This window comes from Onychomys torridus, chromosome 1 (genome assembly GCF_903995425.1).
Source record: "Onychomys torridus chromosome 1, mOncTor1.1, whole genome shotgun sequence".
Taxonomy (NCBI): Eukaryota; Metazoa; Chordata; class Mammalia; order Rodentia; family Cricetidae; genus Onychomys; species Onychomys torridus.
Genome location: NC_050443.1, coordinates 47,139,136 through 47,156,129, shown reverse-complemented (window position 1 = coordinate 47,156,129; position 16,994 = coordinate 47,139,136). Strand labels below are relative to the sequence as shown.

Sequence of the window (16,994 nt, the reverse complement as noted above, 5' to 3'; positions counted from 1 at the left end):
GTAGGTTTGCTTCTCATGTTGGCTTTTTCCTTCCCATCTCACTAAGCACTCTGCACATTGCCTTGCTCCATTTCTGAATACGTGGAACTGTTACTAGGAATAAAACCAGCAGTGCTGGACTGCTCTCAGAGGACCCAGGGCTCTGCTAAAATAAAGATTTGTTTCTCATCTAAGGTGTACCAAGAAAAAGTGCATCAGGCAGTGAACAAATTTTAAATGTCATTTTAAAGCTCCATGGACAATTCTGATGGACAGCATATAATCATCCTGCAACTTTTGATGGCAGAAATGGAAAACATGACTATAAAAATTCCTTTAGAATCTATCTGTTTTCTGTCTTCTTTCTTTTTTTGCACATGCATGCATGCGTGCGTGCGTGCGTGTGTGTGTGTGTGTGTGTGTGTGTGTGTGTGTTATGTGCATGTGCAAGCAAGCATGGAAGGCACCACATGTCCTATTTGGCCACGCTCCACCTTATTCCCTTGAGACAGGGTCTCTCACTGAACCTGAAGCTCGGTCAGCGAGCAACCAGCAACCCTGGTTCTCTTACCTGCTGAGCCACCTCCCCAGCTTTCTTAACCCTTGTGCTGTGTCTGCACATGGCTCAGGTGCTGTCCCTTCAGACCTAGAATAGCTGGCTGGTTCGGCCTTCCAGGCACAATAGTAAACATGTGTCTTCACATGTCTGAGATGCCTAGACTTAGACATGCAAATGCCCCAGAAGCCTCCCCTCACCCTGTCAGGCCAGGGCTTTGCCAGCTGAACCCCAAGGCCTACAGTATAAATGTCTACACTGGCCCCCTTCTCTGCAGCTTGCCTGTATTTCCAGCAGGATCTTTCTGGAAGACTGGTGTGTTTCTGTTTACAACGTGTATGTAGATCTTCAGTTCTCTCTCTGAGGTGCCGAAACTACTCAGTTGCCACACTCGGAGTTCGGTTTTTCGTTTTATTGTAAGTCACTGTGGCTTAGAAGTTTACATAGTCACCTTGAACAGTTCTGAACCCTTGTTTGCTGTCAGAAAGGGGGTCACCACAGGAGCCCTTCGTGCTGCTCTAGAGCACACCCCCACCTCCTCTGAAGGACAGTGCTTTGAGCCGTTTGAGAGCTGACTTAGCATATCGGGTTTTTCCTTCCACAGTCAAACACAGAAAAAGAAGTTTGAGGGGATATCAATAAACAATGTTTCACTGCAGCAAGAAAAGGTTCTGCAGTGAAGAAAAAAAATCAAGGGAAAATACTTTGTTAACTGGACATATTAAAAAAACATTTTAGTGTGACCTTCCACCAAAGAAAGAACAATAAACCAACAGCTATGCCCTAAGGTGAGTAGAGACATTTTAGATACGAGATCACATTGCAGATAGAATGCACATGGCGTGCTCAGAAAAACAAATATTCGAGACTTGTTTTTCTGTTTTTCCTACAACTCTTTAACAAGACCCTTTGTTGGGAACCGAATTCTGAAGAGTTTCTGTTTGTTTGCTTGTTTTTGCTCAGCCTGAAGGTTTTAAAAACACACCACTTTTCAAATGAAAAACTGAAACTCTCAGACATTTTAATGGGCACAGGACCCTTGCTACTGAAGGCGCCTGGCAGCCTGCGGCGGGCTGCTCCGCTGTTCAGCAGTCAGAATGTGTTGGATACCAAGTCCAGAGTGTGGCTTCCTCTTTCTACTTCCAAGAATTCCTTCAGAATAGGAAGCTCCCGTGCATGCCACCCTGGGGCTAGCTTCCAGAGTGGTACAGCTCAGTGAGCAGCCTCACTTGGATCCCAGAGGGCCCCCAAGCAACCCTCACAGGCTATGGCATCTCTTCAGGCCGAGGAAGGGCTCAGGGCCGACAGCACAGGGCAGCTTCCCAGCAATGCTCCCTTCCCTCGGCCCTAGGACCCTGCCAGGAGGGCTCTGGGGTCATCTCAGAACGACCCTGGGAGCGGTGCAGGTGACAATCCAAATGGAAACCGACTTCTGGGCATTTGCGGTCTCTGAATATCTTATAAAATTAGAGCCATTTTTAAGATGGGGGTCTCTTCACACCAACTTCAGCTGGGGTTTTCTCTTTTGTCAAAGCTGGGATCAAGGTGCCATGAGGCACCCCTGACACCTGCAGGAGATGCAGGTGCCCACCTCCACTGTCTCCCTGGAGCCTTACTCTAACCTTGTGAGGTAGGCAGGCAGGCCTGGCAGAGGCACTGGAGAGAAGCGCCTAGGCTGCAAGGTGGCCAGTGAGCCCGAAAGGCTGTCTGTCCTCCCTGTGGTTCTGAAACCACCCTCTTACCACTCCAAAGAAACTTCTGAAAGATGGGGTACTACTGTGTCCCAACAGCAGGAGAGAGCTGGTTTCCTGGGCAATTGTCAAAGTACCCTGAACAGGTGGGAAGGGAGAAAACTCAGAGTAAATGAGTTCCTGAGAAAGTCAACCGCTTCAAATTCTGTAAGGAGGGAACACAGCAAGAACGGACACCTGCCTGGAGAAACCTCGGAGCTCCCCGGCCAGCCTGAGTCTAACTGCTGGGAAACCCATGGGTGTTCCACTTCTAACCTTTTATCACAAGGCAGGGTGAATGAGATGGAGGCCAGCTTGGCCAACGTAGGAAACTTCATCTCAAAATAAAATAAAATAAAATAAAATAAAGAAGGGCAAACTGGGGTCTCTGGGTATCTACAGCAGTGGATCGGGGAGCAGGTTTCCCAATGTCCTGGCAGCACACTGTGGTATGGGAGTTCCAGAGCTTCAAGCTAACGGCCATGCTGACCATTGGGAATGAGATGCCTGTTGGTCCCAAGGCCATTCTTCAGATAATCTGTCCCTTTGCCTTTGGTGCCTTCTTCCTCTTCCTCCTCCTCCTCTTCTTCTTCTTCATCATCATCATCATCATCATCATCATCTTCTTCATCGTCACTTCTCACATCCTGAATGCTCTAGGCAAAGGAAAAATGGGCAGTGAGTGACAACATTCTGGGAGAAGATTTTCACGAATGTGCACATACACAGGCCTAGGTTCGAAGGCTGGCTTCCGTTAAAGAACCCCAATACCCACGTGACCAGCCTTCACAGAGGCACACCATAGCACACAGCAGACTTTAAAGACTGAACAATTTGGGGCTAGAGAGCAGGCTCAGTAGTTTAGAATCCTGTGGCTCCTGCAGAGGACCAGGGTTCAATTCCCAGCACCCACATGGTAGCTCACAGCCATCTATAACTCCAGTTCCAGGAGATCTGATGCCCTCTTCTGGCCTTCATGGTCATCTGACACACACATAGTACACAAACATACATGAAGGCAAAACCTTCACAACATAAAATAAATCCCAAAAATGTGTTAAAAATGAAAATGTGATTATGGCAATGGCCACACAATTATACATACATATGCAAACTCACAGAACTAAAACCTAACAGAAAAGGTTGGGGAGGTGGCTCAGCAGTCTGGAGACCTGAGTTTGATGCCCAGGCCTCACATGACAGGAGAGAACTGACTCCAAGTTTTCCTCTGACACATACATGTCCACCATGATACACCCCCCCACACACATAAATGTAATTATAAAGCATCCATTTTATTAATAATCTATGAAACATTTTCTTCAGAAAGCAATTGTTAAACAAAAGCCTGGTCCTGGGTATGGGCTCATTCCCTCCGAGTTACTGGTCAGGGGGTCCAGACCTGAACAATACAGACTATGGCCCATGTGCTTAGTTGCCCACAGAACTTGTGGGTGAGACCCTGTTGCTGAAGACAATACACACTCCGGTCACAGGATTGGAAAACTCAAGCTGGTGCTGACCTGGAGGCTTCCTCCTGGTCGGCTTTCATAGTGCTGCAGGATGCCAGGCGGGCTGCCAGGAGAGAAAGGTAGCAGCAATCTTGCCCGACTGTGAGCCCTCTGAACTACAGTGACAGCTCATTTGGCAAGATGCCAGGAGCCCATTTACGCAATAGTGGCCTGGGTGGCCTGGGACAAGCAACAACTGTTTGACTGGCTTTAAAGGTGCTCACCAGGAAGGAACACATGCTTGCTACTGCAACCTTGTCAATGGATGCATGGCTAGAGAGGTGAGAACCCACTACTCCATCATCCTGCCAAGTTGATAGTATAGCCAACTGTCTTCTAACTATGGATTTTTAAGCCTAAAGGCAGTCCAGATCACACATCTCATCAGAAAGGCTTCTTTTTGCAGTGGATAGAGGTCAACTCAGAAAACCACCAATGATCAAAGTACAGAGAATGGCTGTGGAACACTCATACCCAAACAGGATATCTCCATCACATCTCCTCTCCCCAGGACTCAGGGAATGCCATAGAAGAGGACATAGAAAGACTTCAAGAGCCCCAGGAGGGAGATGAGAGTCTTCTGGACATAACAGGTATTATACTCACAAGCTCTGAGTAGCTGTGGTTGCCTGTATAACATCTGCTCATCATCTGTGTAGTCAATATTCCAGCATGGATGGACAGTGGGGCTCACAGGCCCCACACTTAGTTGAGAAACTATGAGCAGTAGGTGGTTGCCAAGAAAGAAAAAGTCAGTTTTCTTCAGGTGCAGGATCCTTGGTAGGTTGCCCATGTTACAGTGGATAGCCCTATACCCATGTGTATGTAGGCAATACTAACAGACTCAGTGGGATTTGGATGGATGGATAAGTAGATAGATAGATAGATAGATAGATAGATAGACAGACAGACAGACAGGTAGAGAACCTGAGTTTTGGAGGGAAATCAAGGGAAAGGACGGAAAGGAGTTGAAAGGGGGAATGAGGGGTAGATTTGATTAAAGACAAGTTCATATAAAGGACAAAACCAAAGATAAAAGTGAAAAGAAACATGGTGTTTTTTCTAAGTAAAGTATTAGTCACTGGGCATTTAGTCATCATGATATTGTTATTGCTGATAATTGGAGTGCTTTCTATTTTCATTGTAAAGAAAGCTTCTTCAGGGACAATTCTTAACTGAGCTGGTGTTTCTTCTCCCATTTTCTTACAGTAATCCTGCCAGGAAATTTCCTAGAATGTCACTGTTCCTGGGGAACAGGGTGGAGTTTCTATCCATCAGGCTCAATGTGAAAAATAAAACACTGTACAACATAGCAAACAAAAGAACTCAAAGTCCCATGCTGGATATCACCTCAGGTCACCTGCTTAGCCAACCCACAGTGTCTTTCCTAAACTCAGTTTAGAAGGAGAAAAATCCATAGAAGGGAAGCTGTTTCCCTCACGGTTTTCAAGATCTGCAGTTATGGAGAAACAGACTGTATTCTGAATTTTCCAGAAATGCAACTGTTCATGTAGTCAAAGATTATATTCTGTTTTGTTGAGAACTTCCCAATTCATGACAAGAGGGCAGTAAGGACAAAACCGCCAGTGGCATCTGAGTCACACACACACACACACACACACACACACACACACACACACACACACACACACGCTCAACCAACATAAGTAAGAAAACTGCCTCCAGCCTCCTGAACAGCCTTATCCTCCTCTCTGAGCAGACAGGGTTCTGAGGCCTTCTCAAAAGCCTGGAGTTCCTTCATATCCTTCATCCCATCTCATACTCACATAATTGGGCAAGTATATTTGTTTGCTTGTTTGACGCGTATTAGAGGCGACCATGAGAGCATTACCTAGGCACTTACTGGATAGCGTCGGTTCTGGCATTAGTTGAAGTCTCTACTGAAGCTGAGCTCTGGTGGCGGCTAGGTCAGACACAGCTACGACAGAGGAGAGCCAATTCCATGCCACTGAACAACGTAACCAACTTTCCAGGTTCACATCAGCACAGATGTGCATCCTGGTTGTTTGGAACAACAGCAAGTCCATAGGCTGTGGACTCACAGGAAGAATAGGTGCCCACAGTTGCTCTGCTTGGGATTTCTCAGTCCCTCATATGGTAAGAAACACCTCTGCAAGAACACAGCCCCTTAGAGAGCACACAGCCCCACAGACAGCATACTTCCTGCTCCCGGAACAGAACGCAGAATCAAGCCTTCTGCCTCATAAATCACTCAGGCACCAAAGCCCACACGATAAAGCAAAGCAAAGTTCTTTACAACGATTTCATTTTCCTTCTCTATGTTCTCATGAATAACATTTCCTTTGTGTTATTCGAAGCTCTCTCTGAGATTTGCTCAGTGGGACTGAGGAGTTGGACACACGATGTGGCCACAGAAAATAGTGAAAGATTAATAGGGATGGTGTTGATCAGCATGGAGTCTCCCTCACACCTGCTGTTACCAATCTCTTTGGCCCAAGAGTCCTTAATAAAACATTCACATCCTGGCATGGTTGTGTAGATTTATTAACAAGCACGAATTATGTCTGGCCCCTTGTCTAAAGTTTGGATTCTACAGAAGATACCTGTGTGGAGACTAAATCTCTGCCTCTCTGTCTGTGTGTGTGTGTGTGTGTGTGTGTGTGTGTGTGTGTGTGTGAGAGAGAGAGAGAGAGAAAGAGAGAGAGAGACAGAGAGAGAGAGAGAGAGAGAGAGAGAGAGAATTTTTTGCCAAGAAAATGGTGACAATCTGCTCCTTTCAGAATTACATGGAAATTCATTGCACTTTTGTGAAATGATTTTTAATTCATGGGTACAAGCAATGTCATAGAGTCTCCAGTTGTTTTCGCCTGGATCTTCTCTACCCTTATTGTCCTTTCCAGCCAAAGCAAGACACGATCCATGGTCAGGAGCCAAGGGAGCCACTATTTGGGAGACAGGAGGGAGAGCCTGGATGTGAGCAGTACAGCCGTCTGTGGTGTGTGCTTTGATGGCTTTCTTTCCAGCTGACTTCCTACTGGGCAAATGATTTCACTATCTAGTGCCTCTAAAGAATTCCCCACACTAGCCGGGCAGTGGTGCCACATGCCTTTAATCCCAGCACTCAGGAGGCAGAGGCAGGCGGATCTTTGTGAGTTCGAGGCCAGCCTCGGCTACAGAGTGAGTTCCAGGAAAGGTGCACAGAAACACTGTCTCAAAAAAAAAAAAAAAAAAAAAGAATTCCCCACACTAGACTGATCAGATGGCTCAGCAGATAAAGGTACCTGCCACCAAACCCAAGGACCTGAGTTCAATCCCTGAATCCCATGTGGTGGGAAGAGAGAGAACAGACTCCTGAAATTGTTCTCTGACCTCCACAAGTGTGCAAATGCACTCATGAAGTAGACAGATGTAATAAAGTTTTTTTTTTTTAAAGATCTGACACCCCCAGCATTTTCAAAACCAATGTCAGAAATAACAATAGGCAGGAAGTTGAAGAGTGTGCAAATGGAGCTAATACACAATGAAGCAAGCACCGCAAATCATCCACATGGCCTGCTAATCTCCAGGCAATTTGGGGATGGAGGGCTTGTAGATTCTACATGGACACCCAGAAGCTGAAGGCTGCTGGGGGAGCCCCTCCTCAGCCAGCTCTGGCATCCAGCTGCTTTCCATAGTGCCTTCCTAAGAAGCAGAATGGACTGAAAAGGCAAACAGCTGTTCTGCAACCCCTGTCTCCTAAGCCCCTGGTTTTCTTTAAATATAATCTTTTCTCCATCAGAGGTTGGCTTGCTTGGAATTAAGAGCTTCAGACACATGTGGGTGTTGTCAGCAACAGAGACATGCTGCTGTACCTGCATGTGGACACCACACATTGTCCCAACAGAAAGAGAAATCTCAGAAACAAGCAAAGGAGGGATTTCCAGACAGCTAATTTACATATCAAACTGTAAAAGTATATTGAACAAGTCAGTATGAGAGAGTGCTGGGATAGTATTATTCTGAGGTAGGCAAAAGGTACCTCAGTGATCAGCAGGTCACTGTGTCAGCTCCAGTACTGATGTATGTGACCACAGTTTCTCTGTTATCAAATAAGTCCTTCCCATTAGTCCTGGTTCCATCACACATAAGGATTGTGGTTGGGTCTTCCTCTGAGACCTATCTTGGTGCCCTGTTGTACATGTGTGTCTACTACAAGGCCAAGAACAAAGTAACAGAAATGCCAGGGGCTAAGAGTTCTGGGAAGAGGTGGGTTCCTCCATGGGCACCTCTCCTCATGCATCATACATTTCTTGCCTTTATTTGCAGACATCTAGGAAGGCACTTGTCTCTCTGACTTTGATTTCTTTAAGCAATTCTACCCTTTAAAGCTTATAAAAGCACAGGTTCATGGCTATGGTAGCCAGGAAAATCCCTGAATGGGATGGAGAGCCTTTATGAAAATTTCTCAGGTGCCCTCCCTGAGGAACTGAAGTTCTTTCATTATTATTTTGTAAAGCAATGAGAAAGATAAGTAAGTCAAAGAGCTGAGGCCATCTGGAGAGGCAGGAGATTTCACCCTGTAACCAGACCCCAGTTCCTCGGGCTTCATGATGTCATTCTCACTGCTGTGTGACCTTGGGCTGCAGGTAACTTCTTCACCCCGCCTTGCTCTCTTCCACCACAACAGGAGGACCATAGTGGCTTTATTAAGTGACCAGGAGACTCAGAGACAGCGTGAGCCAATGTACGTGAATGTGAGTGGTGTGCTCATTATGGACAGCAAAGCCTTCAGAAGAATGACGTGTCAGAGTGGACCATTTAAGGTCTCTTCCAGCTCTAAAGTCCTGTGGGGACTTCTTTTTTGTTGTGAAGATAAATATATAGTCTAAAAGGATTTTTAAATTTGAAATTCTTTAAGCCAAGCAACTACTCACAGCTATTTATGAGTTCACTGTTATTTCTTGAGTAGACTGTAGAAACAGCTGGTCTGCACATATATTCAGGAAGATGGGAATATACATCGAGAGTGGGTTTTGGCTATTTCATTTCAACCATTAGTCTTCATGCTACCTTTATGAAGCTTTTCTCCACAAAGGGCATTTTTATATCTGTTATACCCACGAAAACCTTGGCGACTTGGAGGCCTCTTGGATGTTATGGATTTTATATTTCTTCTGTAACATGGGGACATTGAGATAACATGTCAGCAGGGACCATCTGGAGTGTGAGTCATGAAGCCACCTGGCAGAAGACAGCTTAGGCAACTGTCATTGGAGCCTTGGTTGAAGCCAAGGGTCCTGACATCTGACATCAGCTGTGTGATGGCCTGCAGAAGCCAGGTGATAGGCCTGACTGGGGGCCACATGTCAGGCCACCCGCCTGGAAGCCTTCTGTGAGTCAGTGGAAAGGACACTGCTGAAGTGCCAGTCCTGAGGGCAGCAAGGTCACAGAGTGTTCTCGGTGTGTCTAACACTGTGTGAGCAGCTAGGAGTGTCCTCAGCTCCAGTTCCCAAATGAGGAGACAGAGGCGATGGGTATGGACAACAGGACCACCATCACTCACCCAGGAGAAGGAAGAGCTGGAAATGGACCCTGTGAAGAACCTGTGTTCTTAGCTACTTGATTACTTTAAACAGAAGGGATTTAGAATAAAAATAACTAAGAAAGTATCTCTTTGGCTTTTAATAAGTTTAAAGTAAATTAAAGGATGTGTGCTGAATTATATTCTAAGTTTATTATTTTGTGTTTGGGGGGTTGTACATTTACGCACATGTGAGTAGGGGTGAGTGTGTGTGTGTGTGTGTGTGTGTGTGTGTGTGTGTGTGTGTGTACCTGCATACAGTCTCCAGAAAACAATTTTGGATATTGTTCTATAGGAGCTGTTGGCCTGTTTTCTATGACTGGGTCCAGTTCAGCTAGCTGGGATTGCCAGTGATTCTTTGGGACCTTCCCACTGCCACCCCCTCAGGACTGAGATTACAGTGTGGCTGGGACTTTCATATGGACTGGGGGATTGAACTCAGATCCTTACTATGCACAGCAAGAACTCTGCCAACCAAGTCACCTCCTCTGCCCTGTGCTGCCTTTTAATCTCATATTCTGAGGACTTGGCATTTTTATCTACTTGTTATTTTTGACTCCACACAAGAATTTTCACTTACTTTTCTGTTACTCACTTTCTATAGTTAGTCCAGATGAAGAACAGGACAAAAGGTGAAGTTTTACACAGTGAGGGCCTTCGGCTTTGGCACTGGCTTTGTCATGAAGTCACTTGTGTAAATTCCATGCAGGCCTCCATTTCCTCATGGTCCCTAACTTGTTCCACTATTCATTGACTCAGTGCAGAGCCTACGAAGTGTCACTGTTAGTTTCAGGAGCCTGGGCTGGGTTGCCAAGGGGATAGCATCTCCAACCTGGCTATGATAGCTGTCATCTCTGGCCCCTCCTGAGTGTATTGGCTGTTCACCAGCACAAGATGTCACAGAGACATGCGTAAGTTGGCCTGGACCCACAGTACCATTTAGAGAGAAATGAGAGCTTAAGGATGACCAGATTCTCTGAAGTCATGTTAAACAAAAGTATGCCATGTCGCTTCCAATTTCCTCTAAAAGTACTTCTCATGTTTGCATGGAGAATGAAAAGATGAATATGTCAGCTTGTCATGTTTCTTCATGTGATGTATGTGGGTTTGTAGTTCATCAGAAAACCACCCATTTTATAGGAATCAAGTTTCAATATCAAGTCTTGTTCTCAAGCAGTAAGATGTCTGCTAAGCATGGTCTATGTATATCAGATTCCATTATTTTGTAACTTTATGACTATATTCTTTCTTACTCATGCATGTGTGGATGTTCATGTGTGTAAGGGCACACCTGCATAGAAGTGTGTGAGTGCATGTATAGAGGAGGTAGGTGGCAACCTTCGGCATCATCTTTAGGAATACATTCCACTTCCTTTGACACCACATTTCTCACTGACCTAAAGCGCATCAACTGGGCTGAACTAGCTTGTCAGCAAACCAAAGGGACCCTCTTATCTCTGCCTTTCAAGTACTGGGGTCATAAGATGTGCCATCATTGGGCTGGAGAGATGGCTCAGAAGTTAAGAGCACCAACTGTTCTTCGAAAGGTCCTGAGTTCAATTCCCAGCAACCACATGGTGGCTCACAACCATCTGTAATGAGATCTGGTGCCCTCTTCTGTATACATAATAAATAAATAAATCTTTAAAAAAAAAAAAAAGATGTGCCATCATACCTGACTTCTTCATATGTGTTCCAGGATTGAATTCTGCAAGGCAAGCACTTTACTGACTGACCCTCTGGCCCCAGCCCTGTAGTGATATTCTTACTTTAAGATATTAAAAGACAAAAGCAAATAGTGGGTGCCCTTCATTTGTTATGAACATGCGAGAACTCTGGTTACTGGAAACAGTGACCATTACAAAGCATGCTGGCTTTAGCCTTCTTTGCAGCCTGCTGTACAAATACAGGAGTCCAAAAATGAGTAAATCATAATTTTCTAACTTTCTACTGTTGTGTATTCTTTCCTCTGAGTTTGAATCACTCCATCCTGCAGGGAAGCTCCTTAAACAAGAAGGTACACAACTCAAATACCCTCAGGAAGTCCCTGAAACTGACCAGATTCAATAGGCCCTACCCTGCCAGGCCAGGGTAAGCAATAAAAGCCAAGGGTCCCTCTCAGACCCAGCTAAGTCAAACTGTAAAGAAGACTGAAGCCAGAACAGCTGCATGAAAGAAGCAGAAACCCACCAGGATGCCTGGAAGAGGTTTAGGAAACTGAGGCATCAGGAAAGGACACTCCCCAACCTGCTGAGCTGCCTGCAGGCTGTGCAGTGTACTCCAAGGTTAGCTTTGTGAGCTATCTCCTGTGCTGGGGTGGGCTTTGGTGATGCAGCTGTCTGTGAGTCATGTCTCCTCCTGTAAGTAGCCACTCAGCCATATTCCTGTAAGTAATCCCAATAAAACTCATTGGTTCACTAAATTGGACTTTGGTGGTATCCATACTTAGGTCTGTTGATGCATCCCTAACTAGGGTGAGTAGATATGTGTGCTGCATCTCCCCAGGAAAAAAGTTTTGTCAACAATACCACCTAAAACAGTGTGGCTTGTTTCTCCGAAATTACCTACCTCTGCATATTCAAAATTCCTTTCTGAGAGCCTGCCACATGTAAAGAAGTTGAAGGGACAAATTCCTAACCCACTATAAGACTCAAAAGACAGTTTGAACATCTACGAACTTCTGGAATTCCATCTGTAGCCTATTCAAGAATTAGCTTAGTAACAGTGGGGTGGCATGGCACACTAAGTGCTTTTGAGACAGAGTTGGCAGGTGGTCCCCTTGCTCCTCACAGACTCTCAGGTCCCTCTCCCCTTGCAGTGCAACTCGGTCTTCAAATGCCTCTTTAAAAGGAGGCTTTACGGCTTTGGAGGCATTTGCTGCTTTCGCAGCCAGTTTTGCCACTGCAGCAGAAAAGGGACCCCATGTGCAAGCCAGCTGAAGTCATGTGCATGGCAAGAATTAGTGCTGCGGGACCACGCTGCTGTCAAACTGCATTTGGAAACAGCTTTCCCAGTATGGCATGAGAAGCCAGGGATTCCTGCTCACAGTCTGCCGGGCTGCTGTATTTCTGATCTGGCCTGGTTTGACCCATTAGGCACCAAAGTTGTGAAAGCCACAGTGAAACCAAACAAGGGTTTGCATCGGCCTCCAGGGGTGGCCCTCCCTGCTTCCTGCCAGGCCTGGAATATTGTCACTCACCAGTTAATGTGAGGACAGTTTCTTTACAAGGCCAGGGGGTCCAGGAAGGCTCGACCAATGGCCCCCTTTTTATGCCAGCTACTGCAAGCATCAGTTGTGTAACTGTCCAGCCTGGAACCCACTTCCAGGCTCTTTAACTGTCTGTCATGCAGAGACTCCATTTTCACAGGAAAATGCTGAGAATTCCTGTGAGCTACAACACTGACCTCGAGCATTAGCAAAAGTTCATTTCTCGGCATTCCAGCTTTGGAGGAAAGTCAGTTTTCACGCAGCCTGGAGTAGTGACATGTGTACTTTTAATCCCAGCACTGGGCAGACAGAGCCAGGAGGACCTCTGTAAGTTTGAAGCCAACCTGCTCTACAGAGTGAGTTGTAGGCCAGCCAGAACTGCATAATGAGACCCTGCACCCTGAAAAAGAGCCCCAAATTTTCAGGGTTTGGTTTTAAAAATTATTAATCCAGATGTGGCTCAAATCTCTAGATACAGAGGCTAAGAGATAGTTGAGAACTCAGAGGCCAGTGACTGCAGTGACAATTTCATTTGTTCACTCTTTAGTGGCCTTCCAGATAAATTTAATAAAGCAGAAAAATGAATAAATCAGATTTGATGAAAAATGATTTTATCCAATTAGAACGCAGCTACTTGTTACATGTAACTCTTCATTGGTGAGACAAGGCTGTTATACATAGGTGGTGGCACCCCAGAGGGGACCAGCTCCATCTATCATCCTGCAAGATGCTTAACAAAGCTCCTTTAGTCACAGAAAGAGGTCCAACTTTCTTTACTTGTCTTCAATGTCCAGCTCAAATCCCATCACTCAGTAGTCTGCCCTGGTCCTCAGAGTCAATGGCTTTTGCCTCCATAGCAAGCCCCTGAGACCACTGTGTAGCACACAATATTTCATACACTGTAATTGTTGCTAGGGAATGGATTACCTCCCTAAGTGTGCAGTTGCATCTTGAGCATTTCTCAAGTCCTGCCCTTACTGTTTCTGAACTTAAAGTCCAGACCAAATAGAAAATAAATGTAAATTGTCAAAAATCTAAATGGCATTAGGAATTTGTATTATAGCCAGTATTACATAACCACCTTTTGGTCATTTCCAACCACACATACCCTGCTAGTCCTGTAAGACCACCGTGAACTGACAAGTGCCCACTGTCAGCCAACGGGGGCAGCAGGTGTCCTGACACCTAAGTATAACGTGTTACTTGCATATGTGGAGTAACGCTGGTGTCAGCACATCTACTGTGCTGAGCAGAGACCATTATGCACAATATAGAGAACTTGATGACAAATGAATGTTACTTGCTTATGCATTTACTGTATAGCTTCCATCATCATCATACAGTGAAACCTTTGCATATTTATATAGAAGCATACTGTAGTGGTGCAGCAGGGTTACTTTACCCCAGTCTCATACATTTCAATGTTTAGCACCTCTCACCATTTTTATCTTCTGTTTCAATTAGCCTCCTGATGTTGTGTTCATTTTGACCCTAGGAGCTGTAGGCTACACCATATAGCCTAAGTATGCAGTTGCCAATACCAACTAGGTCTGTGTGAGTTCACACAATGACTTAATCATCCAGCAATGCATCTATGAATATGATCTTCAGTTAAGCAATGTGTTGCTGTATTTAGCAAAGCTGTTTTCAGAAACAAACTACAGCCAAATGATGGGCAATACTCCAAAAGCGGAAGCAAGCTCATGGAAAAATCATCCCATGCAACTAGACACTCTGCAGAGAAACGTAAGGCTCTCGTGTGTTCCTCACCCTGGGGTGAGGGGATGGCTCAGTAGTGAAGTGCTTGCATGAGAACTGAGTTCAGATCCCCAGCACCCACATAAAAGCCACATAATTAGTGAAGCACATGTGAAATCTCAGCAGTGAGGAGGCAGAGTCTGGAGCTTATTGGCTAAACAGTATAGCCAAACCAGTGAGACACCCTGTCTCAAAAAAAAAAAAAAAATGGGGTGGAGAGTGATTGAGGAAGACACCTGACATTGACCTCTGGTCTCCATATATATCATTATATCTACACATGTGCAGTGGCATACACATATGTACACATACATATAACACATACATACATGTCCAGCTGCATACACACACACGCACACACACACACATATATAAAACACACATACATATATATAACACACACATACACACGTACAGCTACATACACACACATGCACACATACATATAACACTCATTCATACACACACACACACACACACACACACACACACACACACGTCTCAAAAAAGCAAGTTCTGACTCAAGGGTTTCTTAAATAAGCAGCCATACTTTTGGATTGAAAATTTTCCAACTACCAGGGCTGGAAAGATGGTTCACTGGTTAAGAGCACTGACTGTTCTTCCAGAGGACCTGGGTTCATTCCTAGAACCACATGGTGGTTCACAACCATTTGTAATAGAATCTGATGCTCTGATGACCTGTTATGGCATGCAGGCATACATGCAGACAAAACATTTACACATAAATAGTTTAAAAAATTCCAACTACCATACCCTCTAATAAAGTTCTTCCTTCCTCTACAGAGCTGGAGCACACTCCATTGCCAACTACACCCCGGGCCCCCACAGCCAAGACCCACTCATGAAAAATCTGACTATGCTGTAGAGAACATCTTTAGCATAAAACCCAGACAACAGTTCACTGGTAGAGCACTACCCTAGCATGTGTGACACCCTGGGTTTGATCCCTAGCACCTCAAATAACCAATACAAATAAATAATTCTGGTTAAAACTGTGTTCCTAGTTTTATGCTCACTGACATGCATTACAAGTGTGCCAGCGATATAGCCTAGCCATGGAACATAACACACAGAGGGCCTAGCTTCTAATTCCCAGTCAACAATAAAGCAAACAACATGATGGATGAACATAGTGCTCCATTGTCTGCACCTCACTTTCCTATGGCCATGGAGACGTCACCTTGGAAACATCTCCGACTGGAGAGCACTCACCTTCGTGAATATGCATCTATTGAGCATCTTCATTATCAAGTAGCCCCAGTACAGGTGAAGGCCCTGCAGGACCATGAGCTGGAGGTTGAGGAAGATGTATGAGAAGAACGGTTCGAGGTAGTGTAGAGGCATGATCAGGGTGCAGTACAGAATCCTGTGGAAAAACAGGTGGGAGACCTCACTATGGTCAAATCACTGGTGAATTTTCAACAAGTCAGCACATTTTTTTCTCCCCAAACATACACCAAACGGTGTCCATAAAATTCTTTGTAGGAAAAAAAAAAAGGGTCAACATTACCATTTATTCACACTTGGCAGACCATTAAAAAGTATAGCCTGTCTCTGGAGAGAAATACAAAACCAAACGATGCTTCATGGCACTGCTCGCCTGAGAGTTCCTGTGCCTCAGTTTCCTCTTCATAAATAGAGAAGCTTCCATGGACCCTCTTTACCGTCTAGGAAGAGAGATGTCATGGAAGCAACTTTGACAGCATGTTTACATGTGGCACCTTGTGACGTAGGTCATTTACTTGGTGTCAGCGGTGACTTGAGAAGGCTGGAATGTAGTTCAGTGAAAGCAAGTACCCAGCATACTCAGGGCTGGATTCAGTCCTCAGTATCCCTTCCGCAAACACATACTTCATGACTGCTCCCATTTCCAGAAGTGAGCAGCCCGCTGTATCTGCTGCGTACCAGACTCCTGAACACAATGCATCAAGATGCATAGGACCTTCAGTTAATACTCCAGGATAAAAGGCTGAATGCTCTTTCAGAAGACCTCACACCACTGTGATTTTAGAGTACTTAGAAAGGTTGGGCTATAAACATACATTTACTTATAAAAAATAATTTGCTCATTTACATTGGGAAAACAAGAAAAAGGACAAAAAAAAGTCACAGTATCACCCTCTTAAGTGATACTGTAATTTTAGTGCCTCATCTTCCTTTTCTTCCTCAGTTATTTAATTTAATTTTTAAATTAGCATACAGTCACATTCGCTGAGGTTTGGCACAGAGTTCAGTGAGCTATAGGCCATAGAACAGGCCACAGTGCCTAGGAACCTGTGATCTACCCCCCTGTGGTTACCCTCTCTACCCTTAACCAGTACAATCACTTTTCTGTTCCCCAGCCATCACTTACGTCTTTCCCCAGAGTTTGTTTGGGAGACTCTTGTCTCTTTCTGCCCACTGCTTTTGTGACTCAACCAAGTCCTACCGTGGAATAATCTTTTTGTATACTGTGAAGATGTGTCACTATTATTGGTTTAATAAAAAGCTGAATGGCCGATAGCTAGGCAGGATTTCCAGGCAGAGAGGATTCTGGGAAGAAGAAGGATGGAGATGCCAAGAGAAGACTGCCAGGCGCAGAACTAGTCAGACAGACAAAATGACATAGAGGTAAAAGCCACATGGTGGAATGTAGATTAATAAAAATATGGGTTAAATTAAGTTATAAGAGCTAGTTAGCAACAAGCCT

At 45.0% G+C, this 16,994-nt stretch overlaps 1 protein-coding gene across 1 annotated transcript in view; it reads right to left on the bottom strand.

Annotated features, from left to right (window-relative positions):
- Positions 1-2,722: 2,722 nt before the first annotated feature.
- Positions 2,723-16,994, bottom strand: part of Cers3 (ceramide synthase 3) — a 49,245-nt gene continuing 34,973 nt past the window's right edge. The window contains exons 9-10 of the mRNA XM_036176964.1: positions 15,518-15,671; positions 2,723-2,921 (exon numbers count right to left, since the gene is read on the bottom strand). Coding sequence (XP_036032857.1) covers positions 2,739-2,921; positions 15,518-15,671 — 337 coding nt within the window. The 3' untranslated portion in view covers positions 2,723-2,738. The remainder of the gene's footprint in view (positions 2,922-15,517; positions 15,672-16,994) is intronic.